The 21,565-nt window shown below is 41.8% G+C and overlaps 3 protein-coding genes across 3 annotated transcripts in view; 1 reads left to right on the top strand and 2 right to left on the bottom strand.

Moving 5' to 3' along the window:
• On the top strand, window positions 1–4,658 carry LOC142396518 (inosine-uridine preferring nucleoside hydrolase). Its single transcript, XM_075479365.1, has 5 exons — window positions 1–210; window positions 1,532–1,711; window positions 2,751–2,862; window positions 3,735–3,871; window positions 3,978–4,658. Exons 1-5 carry the CDS (start codon window positions 31–33, stop codon window positions 4,323–4,325), a joined length of 957 nt encoding a protein of 318 aa, XP_075335480.1. The 5' UTR covers window positions 1–30; the 3' UTR covers window positions 4,326–4,658.
• Window positions 4,576–9,536, bottom strand: coa5 (cytochrome C oxidase assembly factor 5). Its single transcript, XM_075479364.1, has 3 exons — window positions 9,310–9,536; window positions 5,889–5,972; window positions 4,576–4,947 (listed from the first exon to the last, which is right to left on the bottom strand). Exons 1-3 carry the CDS (start codon window positions 9,409–9,411, stop codon window positions 4,906–4,908), a joined length of 228 nt encoding a protein of 75 aa, XP_075335479.1. The 5' UTR covers window positions 9,412–9,536; the 3' UTR covers window positions 4,576–4,905.
• Window positions 9,537–9,638: 102 nt separating this feature from the next.
• mgat4a (alpha-1,3-mannosyl-glycoprotein 4-beta-N-acetylglucosaminyltransferase A) overlaps window positions 9,639–21,565 on the bottom strand; it is a 37,724-nt gene continuing 25,797 nt past the window's right edge. The window contains exons 7-16 of the mRNA XM_075479360.1: window positions 21,092–21,167; window positions 18,154–18,268; window positions 15,881–16,011; window positions 15,676–15,783; window positions 15,505–15,579; window positions 15,289–15,407; window positions 13,512–13,590; window positions 13,137–13,197; window positions 12,238–12,350; window positions 9,639–12,124 (exon numbers count right to left, since the gene is read on the bottom strand). Coding sequence (XP_075335475.1) covers window positions 12,098–12,124; window positions 12,238–12,350; window positions 13,137–13,197; window positions 13,512–13,590; window positions 15,289–15,407; window positions 15,505–15,579; window positions 15,676–15,783; window positions 15,881–16,011; window positions 18,154–18,268; window positions 21,092–21,167 — 904 coding nt within the window. The 3' untranslated portion in view covers window positions 9,639–12,097. The remainder of the gene's footprint in view (window positions 12,125–12,237; window positions 12,351–13,136; window positions 13,198–13,511; window positions 13,591–15,288; window positions 15,408–15,504; window positions 15,580–15,675; window positions 15,784–15,880; window positions 16,012–18,153; window positions 18,269–21,091; window positions 21,168–21,565) is intronic.

Below are 21,565 nucleotides of genomic sequence, written 5' to 3'. Positions count from 1 at the left end.
TTAAGGGTGGGTTGCTCTGTGGGGTCCAGGATGAGCAGGAAGCTGCTGGTGGACGTAGACTGCGGCGTGGACGACGCTCAGGCCGTCATGCTGGCGCTGGCCGCCCCCGACGTGAAGCTCCTGGGTATCACCTGCGTGCACGGGAACACCGCGGTGGAGAATGTGTGCAAGAACACGCTACGAGTTCTACAAGCCTGCAATAAACTGGAGGTGGGGCAAATATTAAAGCATGTTGATGTGAAATATACAAATGCCCTGTTTTATGTGCTTAATAAGCATTACTACATTGTGTTATTCTTTTCTATATACTTCATTTGTTAGGAAAAAATAAAAAATACTCATGTTAGGACTGACCTATCTTTGAAGTCGAGCTGCAGACCTGTAACTTCCACAGTTTGTGGTAGTTCCCCGCCACTAGGGTCAACATTCCATCGACTCTGAGACAATTAAACATTTACGCTTGTCCCCTACAGTCAATTTAGAATCACTATTTCAATTCAGTTCCCTTTAATTTTATTCATGAAGCGCCAAATTACAACAAATGTCATCTCAAGGCACTTCAAAGATGCATTCCAATTTGTTGTCATACAATCGTTTTCCAATCAAATCCGATTCATTACATTCCAAATAAGTCCAATTCATACGAAGCCAATTTAAAAAAAAATTTAAATTTAAAAAATTGGCTTAGCTGAGGAAACCAACAGATTGTACTGAAACTGTACTGATTGTACCTTGTTCCAATCTCCCCGTCCTGAGCGTGAAAGAGGCGACTGTGGAGAGAAAAAAAACTCCCTTTAAACAGGAAGAAAACCTCTGGCAGAACCAGCATCAGGAAGTGTGGCCATCCTCCTCCACCAGCTGGGTTTGAGAGGACAGGAAAGAGGGGACAACAAACACCGTAACACCTGACCAGAGGCACCTGCTGAGAAAGAGAAACACAACCCAATGACAACAGTAATGTTGTATGTATATAGCGAGAACAGAGTGAGAAAAGGTGCATCATGGGAGGTCTCCCAGCAGTCTAAGTATATAGCAGCAAAACTATGGGGTGTTTCATGGGCACCTGAGCCATCTCTAAACTATAAGCTTAATCAAAAAGGAAGGTTTTAAGCCTCATCTTAAAGGTAGAGAGGGTGTTTGCTTCCTGGATGTATACTGGCAGTTGGTTTCACGAGAGAAGAGCCAGATGGGGGAAGGCTCTGCCTCCCGTTCTGCTTTTAGAATGTTTGGGAACCACAAGTAGACCTGCTGTCTGAGAGCAAAGGGCTCTGTTTGGAAAATATTAAACTATGAGCTCTTTAAGATATGATGGAGTTTGGTCATTAAGAGTGATTCTCCTGAGTGCCTCATATTTAAAGCTTGGGGTTGTTAATTTTAGGCTTTGCAGTGAAGCTCCGACGAATTGAATTTTTCTCTTAACCTCCCTTTTTCTTTTTCACAAAAAAATATAAATGTATGAGATCACTGTACAGATTTCCATCTCACCGCATGCTTGCATCTTATGTGCCGTGCTCCTCTTTTCGTGGAGCAGATTCCGGTGTTTAAAGGTGCCGACAAGCCTATCCTGGGGAACAGCATCGACGCGGGACACTTCCACGGGCAGGACGGCCTGGGAGACGCTCCTGACCCCGACGCTCCCGGCCTGGACCTGCTTCAGAAGGAGCACGCTGTGGCGGCCATAATCAGGATCGTTAACGAGAACCCGGGAGAGGTGAGAGGAGGCAGATCCAAACTACTGCTTCCACTAAAGATCAGGAGGGCCAGATCAGACTTTAGCTGGAAAACATCTTTAAAAAAAAGAACATGAATCAGACTTAGGGGAGTAGAGAAGGAGAGGAAAAGGTCATGATGAATGCCGATAGCCGTACTTCCTGCTCAGATTCACTCTAAAGTCCTGCAAAACTGGATGGTGGCTCACGGCACAGATGAATATCAACATAAAACAGAGTGACAGTTAAACACAAACTTGTAGAAGCAAGAAGTCTTAAAGAGTCGGTTAAGACTAACTGAATCAAATCAAATCAAATTTTTTTTGTATAGCACATTTCCTGTACAATTCAAAGTGCTTTACATAAAATAAAAGCATTGCAGCAGGGAGTGGAAGAAGCATTAAAAATACATAAAAGAATATAAAGAGAAACAAATGAAATAATATAAATTAATTTAAAAACAAGCAACAGTCCAGATAATTTAAAAGATATCGTGCAGATTTCATGCATGGACACATGAGAAAAGAAATGTTTTTAACCTGGATTAAAAAAGTCTACATTTGGTGAAAGTTTAATCTCCACTGGCAGTTTGTTCCACTTGTTTGCAGCATAACAGCTAAATGCTGCTTCTCCATGTTTAGTCTGGACTCTGGACTGGACCAGCTGACCTGAGTCCTTGGATCTAAGAGCTCTGCTGGGTTTATATTCTCTGAACATATCACAGATGTATTTTGGGCCTAAACCGTTCTGGGATTAGTAAACCATCAGCAGACTTTTAAAATCTATTCTGTGCCTGACTGAAGGCCTCTGCAGTGAAAGCAAAGCATCTAAGAAGAGTAGACTCAAACTGATTTGCTTCCAATTACTAAAAGTGATCCGTGAACTAAAGCTGAAAGTCTTTTGTTACATTCTGAGTGCTTTGATTAAAACCTGTTGTTTCATACCAAAGGTAAAATACAGTTCAAATACTCATGAAACAGAATGTATAACTTAACTGTGTGCTTATGGCATTATCTTAAGTCCGTGTAAATGTAACTTCAGGTGTGTCTGGTTGCCACGGCACCCCTCACCAACTTGGCTCTGGCTGTGAGGATGGATCCGTCTCTGCCGAGCAAACTCAGAGGGGTCTACGTCATGGGGGGCAACACTGAGTGTGAGTGAAACACTGTTCGCTTCTAGTTTCAGTGTGTAGAAGCACAGAAGCAGCGGGGAAGATGATGTGAACACGTTCCCAAGAAAGACTCGTTTGAATATGGTTTTGGTTTGAACAGAAGGCTACACCTCCAGATGTTCCAGAAATAACGTGAAAAAAAAAACGGTGCCTGAAAAGGTGAGCGACGTTTTTCATGCAGAAGTGAATTAAACATGTAAACTTGTACGGAAAGGATGACCCATAAAGAGGAAGAATTTAAAGATGGAGGTGGCCACCTCCACCTGCTAACTTGCCATATATCGGCCAAAACTGGCCCAAATAAGTTTCAACAAAGGTGGGCCAAGTGTGTTTCTTTATATGTGGGCCACTTTAGGCTCACATCTGGATTTGTCCTTGCAAACTTGCCATATATCAGCCAAAGCTGGGCCGTATTCGTTTTGTGATATTTGGCCCAAATGTAGCATTTACTACTGATTCACATCTGTTTTTCCTGGCCAGAAGAATGCTTACAGTGCCTGATCGTTGCCTCAAAGTGGCCCACACCCGCATGCTATCTGGGGGAACAGTAACTGAAAACGTCACCCAGCACTTAAAGTCCAGAGATAAATTAAGCCGTCAATAATTCTGGCTGTCACGCATTCACGAGTCCTAAACGTAACACATTTGGTCTAAAAACTAACAAAACATGGGGTTTATTAAGACGAGATGATTATAGGTCTAAGTTAAATTCCACTGCCTAACATTGTCTGTATGAATTAATTAGTCAAAGGGTTGATGCTGAGTAGCAAGCAGTGCGTTGTAAATGTAGATTTATTGGTGTTGTCCTGGTCTGTCGGGAGTTCTCATCCTTCTGTCTGACTCCTGTGTTGCAGCTCGAGGAAACACCACAGTGTGTGCCGAGTTCAACTTTGCCGCCGATCCAGAGGCAGCGTACATTGTGCTGAACGACTACCAGTGTCCCACCTACTTGGCCTGCTGGGAGTTCACCTGCCACAGCATGCTGTCTTGGGTAGCTCTTTCTTTTACACGTCTTAGCATTTGCACCCAATTTAATCGTGTCGGTGTGCGGGTCTAAAGTAAAGTATTAAGCATTGTGCACCTTTGCATTTCTGCAGGAGTTCTGCGACGCCTGGTTGGCGCAGGACAGCCATAAAGCTCGCTTCATGGCACGGATCTTCCGCCACAGCATGGAGGCATCGCAGAGCGAACGCTTCCAGAAGGAGTTTGTCGCAGGCTCAGGCTTCATTTCCTGTGACTCGTACGCCATGGCGGCCGCCGTCGACGACTCATTCATCACAGAGATTGACCGTTACGCGGTTAGCGTAGAGCTGACGGGCACGCACACCAGAGGAATGATGGTAGTGGACACTGTGGGGTTTCTAAATAAGACCCACAAGGCTTTCATCATGAAGAAGGTAGATATGGAGAAGTTCAAGCAGATGATGATGGCTGCTTTGAAGTAACAATCCAGGGAGGCATAAACGACCGCGTCACCGTTCCCGTCCACGAGCGTCATACTCAGCCTGAATGTTTTTTTATATGGGATTGAATCTCTGAAGAAACTTGTTTCCCTGAGCTGTTTTATTTATGATGATAAACACACATGCTGTATCAGACACAGCTGTGCAACGACTGGACTCCTTTTGACTTCCCACTTACCTCGAGTGTATGACGACTCCACCTGTGAGCATACATTAAAGACGCACGAAGCACTTTTGGCTTTATTCATCTTTTATTTTAAGGGTCTGCATCATCCCGCATCACACACTCGGTCATCCAGAAAAACACATTTTTTTCTTTGAAAGAATAGAGACGCTCAAAGCTCCAGTCAATGATTGCTCCGTTTTGTTTCCGGGAGTGTGTACTCCTCGGCTGTTTTGTAGTCCTTTGCTACTACTTTTCACACCTCTTTGAGATGGAGTTTCCGTCACGCTGAACTCTGTCACACGAGCAGCCGCCGTCATTTCAATGATTTCAAGCATTGACAGCTGCTGATCAGGTTTCCGTTCAGCTACGTGGCTGCATCGGCGGTTAGTCGGCTCCTCAGTATCCTTTCCGTCCTCTGAATCTTGACCTCGTGTCCAGCTGCAGACGAATGACAAGACGCTGGTCAGAGTTTGCAGCAAACCTCAAGACTAGGGCCGGCACGGTATATGTATTCGTGCCGAACCGTCACGGTACAGGGGTCACGGTTCGGTACGCGCATTGCCACGCAGAGTACACACGGTACGGAAGTTTAATATTGATCTGAACGCGGAACTGTTATTTTGCAAGAGTTTCCTTCAGGACCCATTTAAACACTGCCACATGCAAGCTCTGATTGGTCCATAGAGATATATATGCATGCCTGGATTGGTCTAGATAGCAAACTCCACCTTCAAATTCAAACTGTACTCTGTGGGAAGGTACCGCTGTTGGGTTGATGTTGCGAGAGAGAGCCGAGAGAGAGCCGCGAGAGAGCCGCTTTCGGACAGAGTAGTTATCAGAACTGTCCTACTCGAATTTTGTACTGATAACTGTCCTTCCCCAGCGGAACTGTTTCAATCTGCATTGGCACATGAGTCGGGACCAGGTCGGGACTGATGCGCCGCGCGCAGCCGTCTGCGTCAGTGACGTGTTACGTTAGCCGTTTAGCGCCACATTCAACAACAAAACAAAACAAAACCCGGTAAAAGTAAGGAGAGAAGAAAAAACACCACAAAGAAGCTAATATGGAGAGCGGGGAGGCCACCGTGTTCATGGTCTGCATGTGCTCGAACCTCGCTACACGCCTCCTTCGGCACTGTACCGAAAATGTACCGAACCGTAGGGTCCAAACCGAGGTACGTACCGAACCGTGAGTTTTTTGTACCGTTCCACCCCTACTCAAGACAGTTGAGTCAGTTTCAGCTGCACAATGCTTCAACTCAGTTTGGAAAATAAACTTTTACTATATATAGTATATAGTAAAAGAGGAACATGGAAAAATTCACTTTTCCCACCAAATATTTTGTGCATGCATCAGAGCACAATGGCCCTGTACTCACCATCGACCTCTTGCACTCGAAGAACGATGTCTGCAGGGCTTTGCAGTGGCCTTCCTTCAGACACTCACTGGGCATCTTCCCCTCCTGATACATTAAGAAACCAGTTAAAATAAATGAGGTCCTTCCAGTGAGCACACTGTGCCTTACAGCGTTACATTCACAACATATGATCATATTTAGTGATGGCCAGATTAAGCTTCTTGAAGCACTATTTTTTTTTTCCAAGGCTCTGTAGTGCCACCTGCTGATTAGCTTTGAAACACACACAATGCAAAGTAAACTCAAGGGATTGGGACTAAACAGCTGTGTAGCCTTAAGATAACCACTTATCAGTGAGGCTAATCGGGGGAAAAAAAAAAAAAAGGCTTCAATTTGCTAGGGAGCAAAAAGATTGGACTCTTGAGCGATGGAAGAAGGTCCATGTGGTCTAATGAGTCCAGATTTACACTGTTCCAGAGGTCCATCATGCCTAGTGCCTACCGTACAAGCCTGTGGGGGAAGTGCTATGATCGGGGGTTGCTGCAGTTGCTCAGGTCTCGGTTCAGCAGAATTATGTGCCCATAAAAAAAAAAAAGACTACCTGAATAACCACGTTATTTCATCAGTGGATTTTTTTTTTCTTTTCTTATTGAAGCGATGCCCCAGCGAAAGCGTGCTGTAATCAGAGCTAAATGAGGTCCAACCAAATATTAGAGTGTGTGACTTTATAGGCTATGAGACTTGGACAAGATAAATAAGAGCAGCCTAAAAGGCCCGTATAACTCATAACTGGTTCTGTTTCAGCATGTTGCACGAATCTTTTCCTTTATTTATACATTTTATTTGCATTTGTTTCAATTGGAACGAATCACAGTTAACAATGTTAAAGGGCATGTGACAAGAGCTGTTGCAAATAGTTACTAGATTAGTCTTTTCAGTTAGCCTGGGAATTCCCATGCTGCTTTGCGCTCGATTTCATTCTCACTGCAAAGTCAGCCTGGAAACCACCGCCCTTATTTTTGCCAGAGTTTGGGAACCAATCACAGAACGGGGGGGGGGTGGCGGCGGCAGCAAGACGATGACGACGTCTATGCGCTACACCGAAGCTTGTAGAGTGTTAATTCAACATGACAGCGGACACAACGTTACCGTTCAATGCAGCCTTAGAAAGTGTTTCGGAGTAGATTCACCCTAGGGTCATTTGAACCGTGACATCCAGCCAAGTAGCCCACCCGAAGTTTTTCCGATATTGGCTGAACATCAGCTGAGTTACTGAGTTATCCCGAATAGCTTAGTACAAGCGCTGACGGACCCTGGCAGTATCTCCAAAATTACCACACTAAAATCACATGTCATGAAACCAAACTTCTACAGTAGTACAAATATGGTCTGTACTCACAAAACGATGCATTTGGAAGTTTGTACATAGTCCAGGAGTTTATTATTATCATCAACACAAGCCTGATAGCTTTTCTGCTGCTAAAGCTACGTCGACGTCACTTCTGGGAGCTGGGAGCTTCAAAGTAAGATGAGGGTTGAGCTACTACTGTAGACAACAAAGCAAGGCTGCTCAATTTCTCCATTATTAAAATAAATTCACAACTCTACAACATAAAAATTCATGTAGAATATAGCATATAGGCCTACTTTGTTGTCAATTTAAATAGCTTAGAGCGCAAGTTTACTTTTATTTTCCATTTTTTTTCTTCTTCCTCGTCGAATTTCTGTCGTCATCTGGTATAAGTGATACAATTGGCTATGAATCGAGCGCAAAGCAGCATGGGAAATACCTGACGTCATTTGATAGACATTCGTAGCGCCCAATAAACGGCTCTAGGCATTCGTAAACCACGCCTCAAATACGAGAAAATGCACACCTAGTTCCCAGACCACCATCTCATCGAGATTGTGGACGCGTCAGCCAGGCTACTTTTCAGTGGTAACGTTCAACTACTATACCAAGTCAAGTTAGATTATTCTTGTTATATATATATATATATATATATATATATATATATATATATATATATATATATAAAATCTTTTATTTTAATGTAACAATGTGCTAAAGTGTTTCTACAAAATGATAGGAAATAACCTTTTTTTGCTTCTTTTTTTCCCCAAGCTTTTTCCAAAAGAAACTAAAGCTTTATTTTGGGCTGCATTGATATTTTATTCATTCCCTGAGTCATAGAACAATATGCTATGTGGGCTGTGATGTGCTCCAACATGTGATCTTCTGTCCGATGGGTTTTAGGAGAAAAGGCAAGAAGATTTCCACAGAATGAAAATAACGCGAGCTGAAAGTCCCATTTAAATTGGTCATCAAAAACACGGATGTCTATACAAATTACACAGCAATTTTGGGAATAAATGATGGTGTCCCCTTCTGGTGTCATGTTGTTTTATTGATGTTTATCTATTTTCAGTTTAATACAACAATTATTGTGGATTTTAACATGCTAACCGAGTAGAGTCTGACATGTAGCTCTGAGGTCAGTTTCTCTGAGCATTGCGCAGTCTGACCTCGGAGTGAACTTGTTTGGACATCCTCCCATGAGAGGATTCTCAGCTGTCTTGAAGGTTTTCCACTTGTGAATAGTCTTTTTCACTGGAGGAAGATGGACTCCATATTGTTTGGAAATGGTCTCATAACCCTTCCAGATTGAGGGGCAGCAACAATTGCTTCTCCAAGATAACTGCTTATGACACCTGAATGCGCCAGACCAAATGACAAAATGTCTGCTTTTATAGAGGTGCTCACACTTGCCGATGATCAGTTAAATGCATCTCTACTTGGTAGCAGTAAGGGTGTACTAACTTACTTAGTTTTCCACAAACAGAGACGATTTCGTGATACATATTTCAGTTCATCACCTTTACTAACAAATTAATTTATTATAAATTTAACACCTCATTCAAAAGTCTCTCTTAAAATTCCACAACTTACAAAAGAATGCAGTCGCTTCATCTTTTTCTCAGGCTCAACAAAACACTGTCAACGCAAATATAACACATTTTCCGTATTCTGCATCTAACGTATACGATGTCATACGTGCTAGAATATTCTGACGTATAGCAAGTAAGCTAGGAAACGACCACTGCAGCTTTGGTGAGCTGCCTGGCGAACATATAAGTAAACACTGAAGCCGAATTTAAGTGTCGCCCATTGACATAAACATAATGTCACCAATGTGATACATAAAACTTGAAAATAACAGTTTTTCGAAATGGAGTCTGGCGTGACATAGACCGAGAGAATACCATTCCTGTATGGTTGGCACCTTCCATGACCTTAATACTGACAATTACAATCACCAGATTAAAGGTCTTTCACTTTAATCAGCTTTTTGCATTGAGTATTTCAACTGTAAAAAAAAAAATTAACTCACAGCAGGTTGCAAACTGTGACAGCAGTGTTTAGTCAGTCTGGCTGATTTACCTTCACGACGCAGTCATGCTGAAGGAGACATGCCCTGAAGTCCTCTCTGATGCCGGCGCAAGCTCTGCCATCCTCCTCTTTATCCTCATAATATTTCGGCATTATTCAAAATTCACGTTTGTACCAATATCGCCCCAATGACTTCCTCGAAAGTAGAAGAATCGGCTAGTTATCAGCAGTTACATCGATGTTGTTATGAAAAGCTCTCGGCCGCCATTATTATCGAACAGAATCCTGGGAAAACGGAAGTAAAATTGCATGCTGGGAGAGCCTGTAGTTTTTTTTTGGTATGAATCAATTATGCAAAAATTATAATTAACAGAATTTGCAGGCCATGTTTTTTTTAACAGGTCAAGTTGATTACATCATTTTAGAACAAAGCGACTTTGAAATCAAACCCGACAATGCAGATGGTATGAGTGATGAAAGTAGAACAAAATCACAACACAAAGATGGCCATGACTTCTACCAACTTTTCTCTTTTATTTTCAATATGTCCATGAGAAATGATGACATAAATCATTAAGTCAGGCATACGCATGTACACAATGAAGGCACATGAACTGATGAGTGGCTAGGGGGCTGTTTGTCCTTTGTTTTTCCCATTTCCTGTCCCACATTCCAGAGAATGGAGCAGGGGAATCCCGGGGATCACATGACAATTTCATGCCCTGACATGCATTCCTTTTCAGTATATGGATGCAAGAAAGCACTGAAACGAAATCCTGTTAGTCCTACTGCTGCCTCCTTTCAAAAACAATAGTTAATTTGCTTCCATCTTCTACAAAATTAAAAGATTACAATGAAGAGCGAGATACTGGGGTGAGTGTAGCACTGGAGTAGATGATTTGATCAGGGGTGGACGAGAAAAAAAATATTTAGAAACTACATTTAATAGTCATGCATGCAGAGAAGCATGATAAGCAGGAATTGACCAATTTCATATCAATTCTACCAAAAGGCACTTCACTAACTCTGGGAGAAAAAAAGAAAAATAAATCACTAACACGTTAGATCATTTAAGCGTCACTTACAAATATTTTCCCACCCAGAACATCGGCAACACACATAAAACATGTCAAGTGGATTTCAATAAACTACTACAAAGCAATAGAGACTGATAGAAACAAATTATGTTTGTTGCCATTTATATATATGTACAGTCAGTGGCACACTCTGCAATAATCAGTAGTCATAACATTCTGTCAATAAAAAAAAAAAAAAAAAAATCCCAAATGAATTGTAATTGAATAAAAGCCAGGAAGATGGAAAAATGAGGTACAATGAAGACTGATGCGATTGAAATAGCAAGGAAAAAAAAAAACGTGCAAATTTGCTGTTTCAGATAGTAAACTGGTAGAACCTTCACTAATTTCACTCAGCATTAGAAAAAAATATATTGTCCTTACCATCCAATCATAAAGTGAGGTTCAAAATATTATTATATCCAGCAGTCCATGAGTTGGATAAAAAAAAAAATAAATTTAAATTAAAAAGCGTGAGGGTACAAACTAAAATGATGTCGGGGCAACTTCAAAGGACCTGGATATAAGGCACATTTTTCTATTTTAGACCCACATCCGCGTTTACTTCAACAGAACCTACTCGCAGACTTCCTACCCTTTAGTTTTTAAGCAGAGAAAAAAACGATTTTAGATCCAACTTCGCAAGTAGCTGTTACCATAGAAATAAAATTGACAGTTGCACTTAAAAAAACAAAACAAAATCAAAACAAACAAACAAAAAAAAAAGCACACAAAAACAGACTTAATTACCATAAACGTCTCTTAGTAGAATAAAAATATATTTTTACCTCTTGTACAAATTAAAGATTTATTTCAAATAAATTAAGTCACCTTCATAGATCGTCAGTCATGGTTGTAATAATATATCAATATAACAATATATTCCTTCAGGAAAATGTTGCCAAGGCAATATCCTATTGGTTTCCTAAAAAGGGACACCGAGGTCAAACAAAGCCTGTCAGAAAAGAGGCAAGACAGATATGATGACATGGAACTTATTTTCTTGATGGATACCACTGATGTCGCCCGATGGTCGAGGTTGTCACCAACTGGCTAAATGGCAGGATTTTTAGAACAATAAGCTCACAATAAGTGAGTTTGTTATTCAGGACATGTGTTTGAGTTTTCGATGGGAGTGGAGAAAACATGTTTTGTTTAGGCTGGTGTTGATCTAGAGCGCCATCATTTCTGCCGAGAACAGAGAGCAACTGGCCAGTAGTGACGACAACATTCTTGATGATCACAGGCTTTGCTGGGGCGCTAGTGACAGTGCAATGCCCCAGCTTGCCCAAGTGTGGCAGCATTGAGTAACAGAGAGGGATTTGGCAGCATCTGCACCAGTGGCCAGCCGACTGGTTCTCGCCAGATGTGAAGTTTCAACCTCATTCAGGAATTATCTGATTGTTTTCAAAGCCGCTGAACAACACAGTCACTTTGAGAGCCAGAGCCGGGAAACGATGTCCTCACACCTTCCACTGTTGTTCTGCCGACAGTAGTATTCACATTCTCACAAAGAAACGAAGAGCGCAGGAGTGTGGGAAAGATGGAGAAAGAAAGGGAGTAAATCAATTAATGAGAAGCAACATAAAGTACATTGGGAAGAGCAGGGACAGAGAGGTGGCGTTCCTCAGACAAGCTGGGACGAGCAACTCTAAGCTCTAATGACTTCACTGCCGGTTGCTAGGTGCCAGAGACCCTGCGTAAGCAGTCTAAGAGATTTTGGTCCTCCAGGGGCCATAATTCATGTACCTTATCCTGAGCAGTCAGCCAGATATCCTCTTTATATGTATCTGCAAGGAGAGAGCAGAGCAGCATATGTGTTATTAAATGAAAAACCAGAAGGTGCGCATCTGATATTGATCCGAGCGAACGATATTCATCGCGTAATGAAGGACAGACTTACTTCACTGAGGATGGCCCACACAGCAGAGTCTTTGAGAACTGAAAGACGGAGTGCCAATACAGGATTGAAGGCAGGATCGACTGCCCCCTCTGACATGCCTTTCTCAAAGTGACCTGAGAGTTCAAACATTGGTACACACAAAAGCACAAGTCAATATAAATCATGTCCAAAAGGTGAGTGAAAGAGCAAAAATCTTCAGATGAAAAATGAACGAGATCAAGAAAAGGCTGACTGACAATGTCTTGTGTTTTGAAGATCAGAACAAATGAAAGTACGTAAATCCTATCTTTAAGTTGAGAATATGGCCAATAATTAACTAAACCTAATTAGCTCAAATCGAAGGTAAGGCTCTGTGAACGAAGGTGAGGAAATCATACATTAGTTAGTCAATAAATAACTTAAACGTTTGTGATTTATTCAAAAAGCTCAGATACTTCAGTTCTAGAGGGAATCGGACAGCTTTTCACCAGGATAGGAACTAATAAACAACCCGAGGACAGAATATTTACGTGTTCAGTGCAGTCTTAATCTGTCGAACAGGAATATACGTTTGCTCACTTTCTGCAGCGTGAAGGGTCCACAAAATAGTAAAACTATGTGAAAACATGGAGGGATTGTGGGATCTCCCCCCCTCCAAACTTCATATCAGGTCAATCTTATAGTCTAAGATTTTGAAAAGCCTTATTTTCAAAGGACAAAATAAAGAGGGTAAAAGTGGAGAAAGAACAAAAACCTTCCTGTAAAAAATTGCAAGGAATTCCCCAACATTTCGCACACCTTTTGTACATTCTCATCACTCCCGGCACCGTCAGTGGAGGTGTGTAATCTGATCATGAGGCTTCAGAGTGGAAGCAGAGTATGCTTTCACATGGCACTGAGGGACTGTTAAATTTGCTTACCAATCCTGTAAAAGCGGTCTTCGGTTCGCTTGTACTTCTCTTTGGTCTGCAGTCCACTTTCCTAACATACAAAGACAGCGAATAAAACAGTGAAGCCGCAAATTCGAATCCTAACGATTTCTGAATTCAAACATCCGAACAGATAGTAGTGGCTATTCTACCGCTGATAGTGTGGATTACAGTGTCAAAACGTATCAACTCTGGCAGAGCCAGTGATCCTGTCACGCTCTCATTCCTGTCGATAATCAATATGCAACATCCAAGAGAGCAGCCAGTCAATGTAATCTAATCAGAGCCATTTGCACATGTCACCATAGAAGGGTGACAGACTGTGTAAGTGCACGTGTGTGTTTTGGGTGGGGGAGGTTTCCCTACCGAGACGGGCAGTATTTCCACTGTAGTGTTCTCGATCCTGTCCCCTGGGTGTTCCTGGTTACCGCTGCGAAACAGGAACCTGTCGATCAAGTCAAGCATTCATTTCAATATTTCCATCTGTTGAAAAGCAGTTTTTTTTTGCAAACCGCGCCACACTAAGCCGCCAAAACATTTGTGGACATTAGTTTAGTTGTGTCCAAGCTATGACTTAACTTAATTTGGGCCAATGCAAACCCTTGGTGTCGGAGTTTCGTTACAATTTCAAAGCTTGTGCTTCTTTGATTTGCATTTTGCACCCCGTCTCAGAGTGATGCAGATAAACTAGTCCATGCATTTGTTACTTTAAGACTGGACTACTGTAATTCTTTATTACTGGGCTGTCCCACACATTCTCTGAAAAGCCTCCAGCTGATCCAAAATGCTGCCAGTATATGTCTGGGAAGCAGACACCCTCCAACTTTAAGATTAGGCTTAAAGCTTTCCTTTTTGATAAAAGCTTATAGTTAGGGATGGCTCAGGTGACCATGAAACATCCCATAGTTAAGCTGCTATAGGCCTAGACTGCTGGGGGGCATCCTATGGCGTGTTCCCACTATGCAGTCCGGAACAGGTAGGGACGGAACGGTTTGCTTATTTCAGCGTTTCCATTACCACGAAAGCGTACCGATCTGTACAGCGGGAGCTCGATGGCGCTGTGCGAAACGAAAAAGTTTTCCAGCCGATTGCCGCAAAAATGGCACAGAGTGGTTTCAACCGGACCGCGAGCCGGTGTCGCATTAAGCTGAAGAAGCTTAATGCGACAAGAGAAGTTTCGGTGCAATCTGTTGGTTTCCTTAGCTAGGAAATAGCTTTTTCAATTGGCTCGATGTGTAATGAATTGGACTCATTTTGAATTTAATCAATTGGATTTGATTGGATTATGACTACAATGAATTGGACAGCATCATTGAAGTGCCTTGAGATGGCGCTATATAAATAAACTGAATTGAATTTAATTCATATCACAGCTACAGTTTCTCAGCAGTTTGAATTCTGATACTTTTTGATGTTTTATCCATCAAAGGGTCACGAATCCCAGGAGGTTTCATAGAAATTGAAGGATGATGTTTTACGCAAAAGTGACAGACAAACAATAGACATAGGGAGGGACTAGAAGATTCAAAGCGCTCTTGATCTAAATCAGTTTGACAACTTTGAGCTTGTGGATGTGTGCATTTACTTGTATTAAATGGCAGATATGAAACAAAAAAACATTGCAATGCTACTTTTCTCCTTCCATATCAGCTTCTACTTACACTGTCCTTACATCATTGTCACTAAACCAGTGGATACAATAAACACACTCTCGTTTTGTCTGAATATGAACATGTATTCAAGGTTTGCTTTGCTCTGCTCTGCGTTTTCAGTCTGGCTTCAACATCCCCTTACATTTCAGCGTTTTCCTCCCTCACAAACCCGCCTCCACAGAGGAAGAGGAGGAGGCTGGCCCGAGAATGCTTAATTTAGAGCACCCTCATTAGCTCATGCTGCTCTCCAGAGATGTACAACCACACTAAAGCTAGACCTGAATCGGTGACAGGCAGCAGCTTATAAAAATCGAAAGGACTGATTTTTGCTTCAAACTGCATGCGAAAATGTTGGAGACATTGTGTCTAAATGCTATGTATATATAATAGGCTGGCTTGGACAGGATGCACATCCTTTAATTCCAAGACAAACGAAGAGGAGCTGTGCACACAAACATTATGTAAACAGACAACTCAACTTGCTAATTTACCTTTCTATGCTAACAGGCCTGTCAAATTTGAAAAGGACGTAGTCTCCTGAAGTAGGAGTGATGGCCCAGAAGAAATCCTCTCCTAGGTATGTCTTCTCCAACGTGTGACCCTGATACACCTGCACGATACGAGATACACATTTGCCATTTTATTCGTCCCATTATTTTGTATTAAATGCAATAAACGCATATTTTGTACGCATGAGAATTTCATACCTTCATTGAAGTGGACACCTCAGCTGGGGGATTAACGTGCATCTTATGAAGCAACGGCTTCAGGAAGTCCTTGTCCTACACAAGCAGAGAGAAGGGAAATCAGTGTTTCTGCACAGGAAGCAGCTAATACCGATTTTTAAAAATAAACAACTGTCAGGGCACAAGACTCACTGTGAGTTTCTGTATCTTTCCAGCAAGAGATGAATGGAGTCCTACGTGTTGAAACAGTGACGGTCTAAACCGCACACGGAGGCTGGACTTCTGCCGCTCGCAGTGTTTCTGGAAAAAGCAACAAAAGAAGGAAGAAAGGAGGATGAATAAGACTCACCTCACTTACACTGACGCTTTTACCCGTAGAGTAATTGCAGATCCGTACCGCATCTTTCTCAGGATTGCAGACTTTGACCCAGAGAATATGATCCAGCAGCCAGTCAATAGGCTTCTCTTTGTAGAACATAAGGATGAACTCAACAATGAGGTTTAGGTCTGACGCCTGGAACATTTTTCCTGCAGGAAAAGGAGAGCAAGTTCAGAAATGTTAGTAGATCTTCCACAGAAGCACAACGGCAAACAAATATTTGCAAAGAGATGTTTAAACCAATGAAAGAGACCCAAGGGACTTGTTGCCACAGTGTGAATAAAATCACTCAACTTGAGCAACAAAGTAGTGTTTTTGCTGTGGCAAAAAAAAAAAAAAGATCTATGCTGCAAGCGGTCTATCAAAATGTTGTGTGTATAAGTGAATCGCTGGTTTGTGAATTGGAAAAAAACAAATAAAAAGGTATAATATATATATATTTTTGAAATTTATTGGAGCATCAGTTGAACCACTAACAGCCTTCATGGGCTGATTTTGGGATTTTGCAACTTCTTGGTTCATCTCCCTCTCCGTAATGCGATCGTTTCCAAGATAAAGGAACACAGATTTTTGTCTCATTGAACTGATTTACATGAAGATGAAGTCAACAACTTACAAAATAAGGGGAAAGATTTAACCTCTTAATTGTTAATGGTTTTAAAGGGATACAAGGTAGTTTAGCGGCAGTATAGCGATCTCTATTGGTCAAACTGAAATTCTACACTGTCGTAAAAATCCCCACCTGTACACACCCACTAACTAACCATCGTGGCGAATGCTGCCGTTGTGTTATTTAGTCAGTGTAGTTAGGTCATCTGATTCACAAGTGTAGACTGCCCACGTAAGATACTATAATCAGAGATTTTCTGAAGAGAGAACTCAAGATAATATGCTATAATCCTGTTGCTGGAGGAAGTGGCCGGGGACAGCTCGTCTGGGTTTCTCTGCTCAGGCTGCTGTCCCCGCGACCCGATCCCCGGACAAGCGGCAGATAATGGATGTATGGATGTATGGATGGACTGTTGCTGATCTTGAATGGGATTCTTCCCTCATGGTGTATTCGTGGAGTGATTCCTTTGTATTAGCAGACACTTACAAAAGTTACATCTTAGACAGATGCGCGCAGGCACTACCAACACACGCCGCAATAAACGCAGACTAGCTCTACACTATTCCGATTACAATCACAAATTAATCAATTTTCATTTGTAGATAACAATTCTTGTTCGGATCAAAACGCTATTCTTATTCTAATCAGGTCAGTCCGTGTATTTCTGAAGCTAGGCTACGTCTCGAACTCAGGAGGAATTAGAGCACCGTCATCACCTGTCTCTTTATGATCTAAAACGCAGGTCACTATGGTAGATGAACAAGATCACGCTTGGAGAAATTTCACAAAGATGGGAAGTGCCAACATCGAACGTTTCATATTCAGTCTGTGAAAGGCAGAATATGAAACGCTTGGTGTTGACTCTTCAACGCAAGCGAACACATAGCTACAACTACAGCTAGCATACAGTACCTAGCTAAGTGCCGTAAACACAAACGACTCTTCTCGCGCATCACGACACTTCAGAAGCGGGTCGCTCCTGCCGAAGTTACATATGGGATTTTCAGCATACAGACCCCTGTTGGGAGCGAGACAGGCTTCATTCGCTTACTTTTGACTTGTTTATCCTTTGTTAAACTCCTGAAGGCTATAATTTTAGGTAAAAATGCTACCTAGTGTCCCTTTAAATGACTTAATTTAGAATTTCTTCAGAGGCTGAGAAATAAAACTATTTAGTGGACGCTGACAATTCAGTCAAGCTCTTCAGAAACCCTCGGGCTGTTTTTTCAAACAATGCCAAGGTTTTGAGGAGCTTTTCCTTTTTTTCTCTTTTTTTTTTTTTTAAAATGGGGCCTTGGGTCTTGGCTTTGAATAGAATGTTTACTGTGCATGCTTAATCTTGAAAACAAGGCAGGAAATGGGGTAAAGTATAAAGATTCCTCATTCACAAACTGTAGCAACATGCTTAACGTGGATTCTCTCTCCCCTGCCAACAGCAATGACCCAGTTTCGCTGATTATCCGTATAATTTGCATCTTTTCCTCGCAGGCTGCTTCACATGCAGCCAACACTGCGACTGTCTTCTTTATGATAAACACCTAGAGGTGTTTAAGAATGTCCATGCCTTGAAAAGTGGATTTCAAAATTACTTTCCAATGACACTTTTGGTTGCCTTTGAGATCGGTTGACTGGCAGAGCCCTGGCAGATGCTCAAGGCGGATCAAATATGAACGGGTAGTACCGATGAAGCCAAGCTGAGAGAACTCCAGGATCATCCAGTCCTCCGAAGAGAGCTGCAGGGCAAAGTTCTTCATGGTGGCAAAGTAGTTGGGTTTAGCCACGATGTCATCCTCCAGCTGCAGGAGCATAAAAACAAAAACATTAAAAAACGGCTCAACAAACTACTCTTTGGGCTGTAGTCGGGGGTTATTGTTGACGGAGGGAGGGGGGCAGCAGGAAGGAGACTCCTCTATGTTCATACAAAACAACTTTCTAAGCCGAGTTAAGAGGCACTAAACTACCAGTACCAGTTCACAGTAAGGCAGACGATACCTCTTCCCTCCGTGCGAGAGCAGATAATACAAACGACACGTTCCATGAATAAGACAGAAGCATGAAAGATTGTCACAGAAAACAGATCAATTGTGAACGAGTGCGAGAACTTCATATCAACAACTGGTTGCCCAGCTAAGCAAAGAAAGCTTTTCAATGATCGAGGATGGCAACGCTGCTTCCAGATGATACATGCCATGTTTAATTTGATATGACATGTAAAAGTAAAAGAAATATCTATAAAAATCCATGTTAAATCTCCAACAAGTTGTAATGGGGGAAACTTGAATGAAAGTACTTGCATTCATCTTGAGAAGCACAGAAAATACGGTTAGGCATGAGACATACTTTTGATTTGTTGGGACAGCATCTTAGTACGCAGCCTGTTTTTCCATTAGTTTTATACAGCAATTTAACACCACGCATTGCACTCAGCCTCCACATCAGGCCAGAGAGTGCAACGTGCCCTCCCACAATTGGCCAGCTAATACATGGAGCTCCGAAACAAATGCACCAAAGACAGGTTCCTGTAGTTTTGTCTAATGCAAATTCAAATCAAGCTTATTCAAATAAGATGGTCGCTTCCCTCAAGGTTGAGATAACAGAGGAAAAAAACATGAAAGCACTATTTAACTCAGCACGTTGAGAACATAAAAAGCCCTTTAAAAAAAAAAAAAAAAACTTGTAATTTGAAACACAAACTTAATTTCTGGTTATCATGGGTAATTACGTAACCTTTATTATGAATACGTCACATGAAGCCTTGATGAAGACTATTGATGGATTACTTTTACAGAGTCGCGCAAAAGTCTTGAGCTATGCCACACTTCTTCATGTTTTACTTCCAAGGGGCCGGACTTTTTTCAAAGGGGTTTTGAGGAATAGTTCTCCGGGCTTTCTGAAGGTTTTAGAGGAATATGTTGTGGATTTTTTTGGCTGTTGTTGTTAGACCACTTAGCATTGAGCTGTGAATCATTCCATCATAAAAAGACATCCAACTCAAGGGCTGAACCAGTGTTGTATCTACATATTAAAAGGATAACTCGGCAACGAAACAATTGAAATAAATGAATAAAATAAAGGTTGTTTTTTTCCAATAACAATGTGATTCCTAAAACCTGTTAGCACAAAATTTGGAAAATCTCAACATGGCGTGCATTGTTTTCTTTAAAAAGAAAACTAAGGAAACTGGACAGGTGGAGGACAAAAGAAGAAGTTGCCAGCCTAAAAACAATCTTCAGCTGATGAACTTCATCTGATAATGGTGTCCTTAAGGAATCGGAATAAATCCTGACACAGGAACTGAGAGACGCATCTGGACCTTCAGTTCACTGAAGCCTCATCAGACATGGTCTCCATGGAAGGGTGGCTGTCAAGAAGCCATTCTTAAGGAAGGGGAAACAGGGAGAAAAGGCTGAGCTATGCCAAACGACACAAAAATAGGACTGAAAATCAGGTGTCAGGGCCCAGACCTCAACATTATCGAAGCAGTGTGGGATCATCTTGACAAAGAACAGAACAAAAAGGCAGGCTTTGGAATGTCCTTCAAGAAGCCTGGAGAACTATTCCTGAAGGCTGCTTAAAGAAATAACAAAGCTCGTCGAAGAATAAAGGCTGAGTTATACTTCTTTTAACTGCCCTTGCGCTTGCGTCTTGCGCTTGCGTCTTGCGCTTGTGTTAATGGCTCGAGACGTTTATGCTTCATTTAGCTTTGCCGGCGCTTGCGTGTGCTGCGTGGCGATTCACCGCCAGGACAGTAGGTGGAGTAGCGGGTTTTTTCAATGACAAGCCTACTACGATGAAAGGAAATTCACCGCCAGGACCTCTTCGAGTGGATTCATGCTTCTTCTTCTTGTAAATAGCCGGTATTTTGTCAGATTTTCAACACCTTGGGGGTCTAAACGACTACTTTCTCGCCTGAAAATGTTTCAAATGTTGCTAAAGTTATATATTTACAGAGTTTATAGCTTAAGGGAAATCAGCTTTTCAGGCTGGCTGATTTCGGCTCGGGCAGGAGTGAAGTGCACTGTGTGTAAACGCTCTGCATACTGTCAGATCGATGAGTATGCCGTTTTCAAGTAGTAGGCGGTTTCGAACACAGCCAGTGGCTTGCGCTTGCGTCTTGCGTAAAGTTTAGAAAATTGAGGTGACACACGCAAGCATGCAAGGGGGGGCTTGCAACCACGCAAGGGCTTGCGTTGCGTCTTGCGTTGCGTCTTGCGTTACCGACTATAAACCAGGCTTAAAAGGTGGTCAGACCAAATACTTTCAAGCTCGTTAGAATTGAACAAACAGCTTTTGTCATGAACCATTTCCATCTATGTTTGCATAAATATGTCTGCAACCATTTCATGAATGTAAAAACCGTGTTGCTCAAGGCTTTTGCACAACGCTGTACATGTCACAGTGCTAGTTTTACAAAATACAACCGATATGTCAATGCTACGTGTTTCTTCTTTTTCTTCCGCTGTAAAAACACAAACCAAACCATGATGCAGAAACTGAAGTCATTAATAGACCATTTAGGGTTTTATATGCCATTCCAACCCTAATGGTAGCATTAGATAACACTATGATGTCAAATGTCAAACTTTAAAAAGAAAAATAATAATAATTTGAGGACATACCTGGACATAATAAACCCCTTTGCTCACAGCATACATCATGAGGAAGGAATAATCCAAATTCTGCTTTGTTCGCCATCTTAAAAAAAAAAAACAAGAAGAAATTCTTAACACACCAAGAGAAAGCACACAGTGTTTATACATGAGAACTGAATCAATCTTACAGCATTTGAAGGTATCTTTAGGTATAATATATCTGCCAAAAGCATGTCTAAGTGCATCTGAATGCAAAAAGCAAAACTATACTCCCGGGTATCTGAGCAACAGTTGCGACAGCAGATTCTGTTTGAATAATTCATGAACCACAACTGTCACGCTAATCGTTTGATCCAAATGATGCAGCAGTCTGACTGAAGAATGCTCGCCCAGGACCGCAGGTGTTCTTGTGCGGGAGCTGCGACAGACATATTTCTGATAACACATGCACTCTCTCATACGCATGCACATTTGCATACCTCTAACAGACGTGTAAAGATG

The sequence above is a fragment of the Odontesthes bonariensis genome, chromosome 12 (assembly GCF_027942865.1).
Source record: "Odontesthes bonariensis isolate fOdoBon6 chromosome 12, fOdoBon6.hap1, whole genome shotgun sequence".
NCBI lineage: Eukaryota > Metazoa > Chordata > Actinopteri > Atheriniformes > Atherinopsidae > Odontesthes > Odontesthes bonariensis.
Note: the sequence above shows the minus strand (reverse complement) of the source record. Positions and strands in the feature narration are given on the sequence as shown.

What these genes read in the sequence shown, in the direction of transcription:
- coa5 (XM_075479364.1), bottom strand. Translation starts at nt 9,411, where the DNA reads ATGCCGAAATATTATGAGGATAAAGAGGAGGATGGCAGAGCTTGCGCC. An exon ending in AGCATGACTGCGTCGTGAAG is followed by an intron (nt 5,973 to 9,309) that starts GTAAATCAGCCA and finishes TTAATGTATCAG; the next exon opens with GAGGGGAAGATGCCCAGTGA. An exon ending in TCGAGTGCAAGAGGTCGATG is followed by an intron (nt 4,948 to 5,888) that starts GTGAGTACAGGG and finishes ATTCGTCTGCAG; the next exon opens with CTGGACACGAGGTCAAGATT.
- LOC142396518 (XM_075479365.1), top strand. Translation starts at nt 31, where the DNA reads ATGAGCAGGAAGCTGCTGGTGGACGTAGACTGCGGCGTGGACGACGCT. An exon ending in TTAACGAGAACCCGGGAGAG is followed by an intron (nt 1,712 to 2,750) that starts GTGAGAGGAGGC and finishes ATGTAACTTCAG; the next exon opens with GTGTGTCTGGTTGCCACGGC. An exon ending in CATGGGGGGCAACACTGAGT is followed by an intron (nt 2,863 to 3,734) that starts GTGAGTGAAACA and finishes CCTGTGTTGCAG; the next exon opens with CTCGAGGAAACACCACAGTG.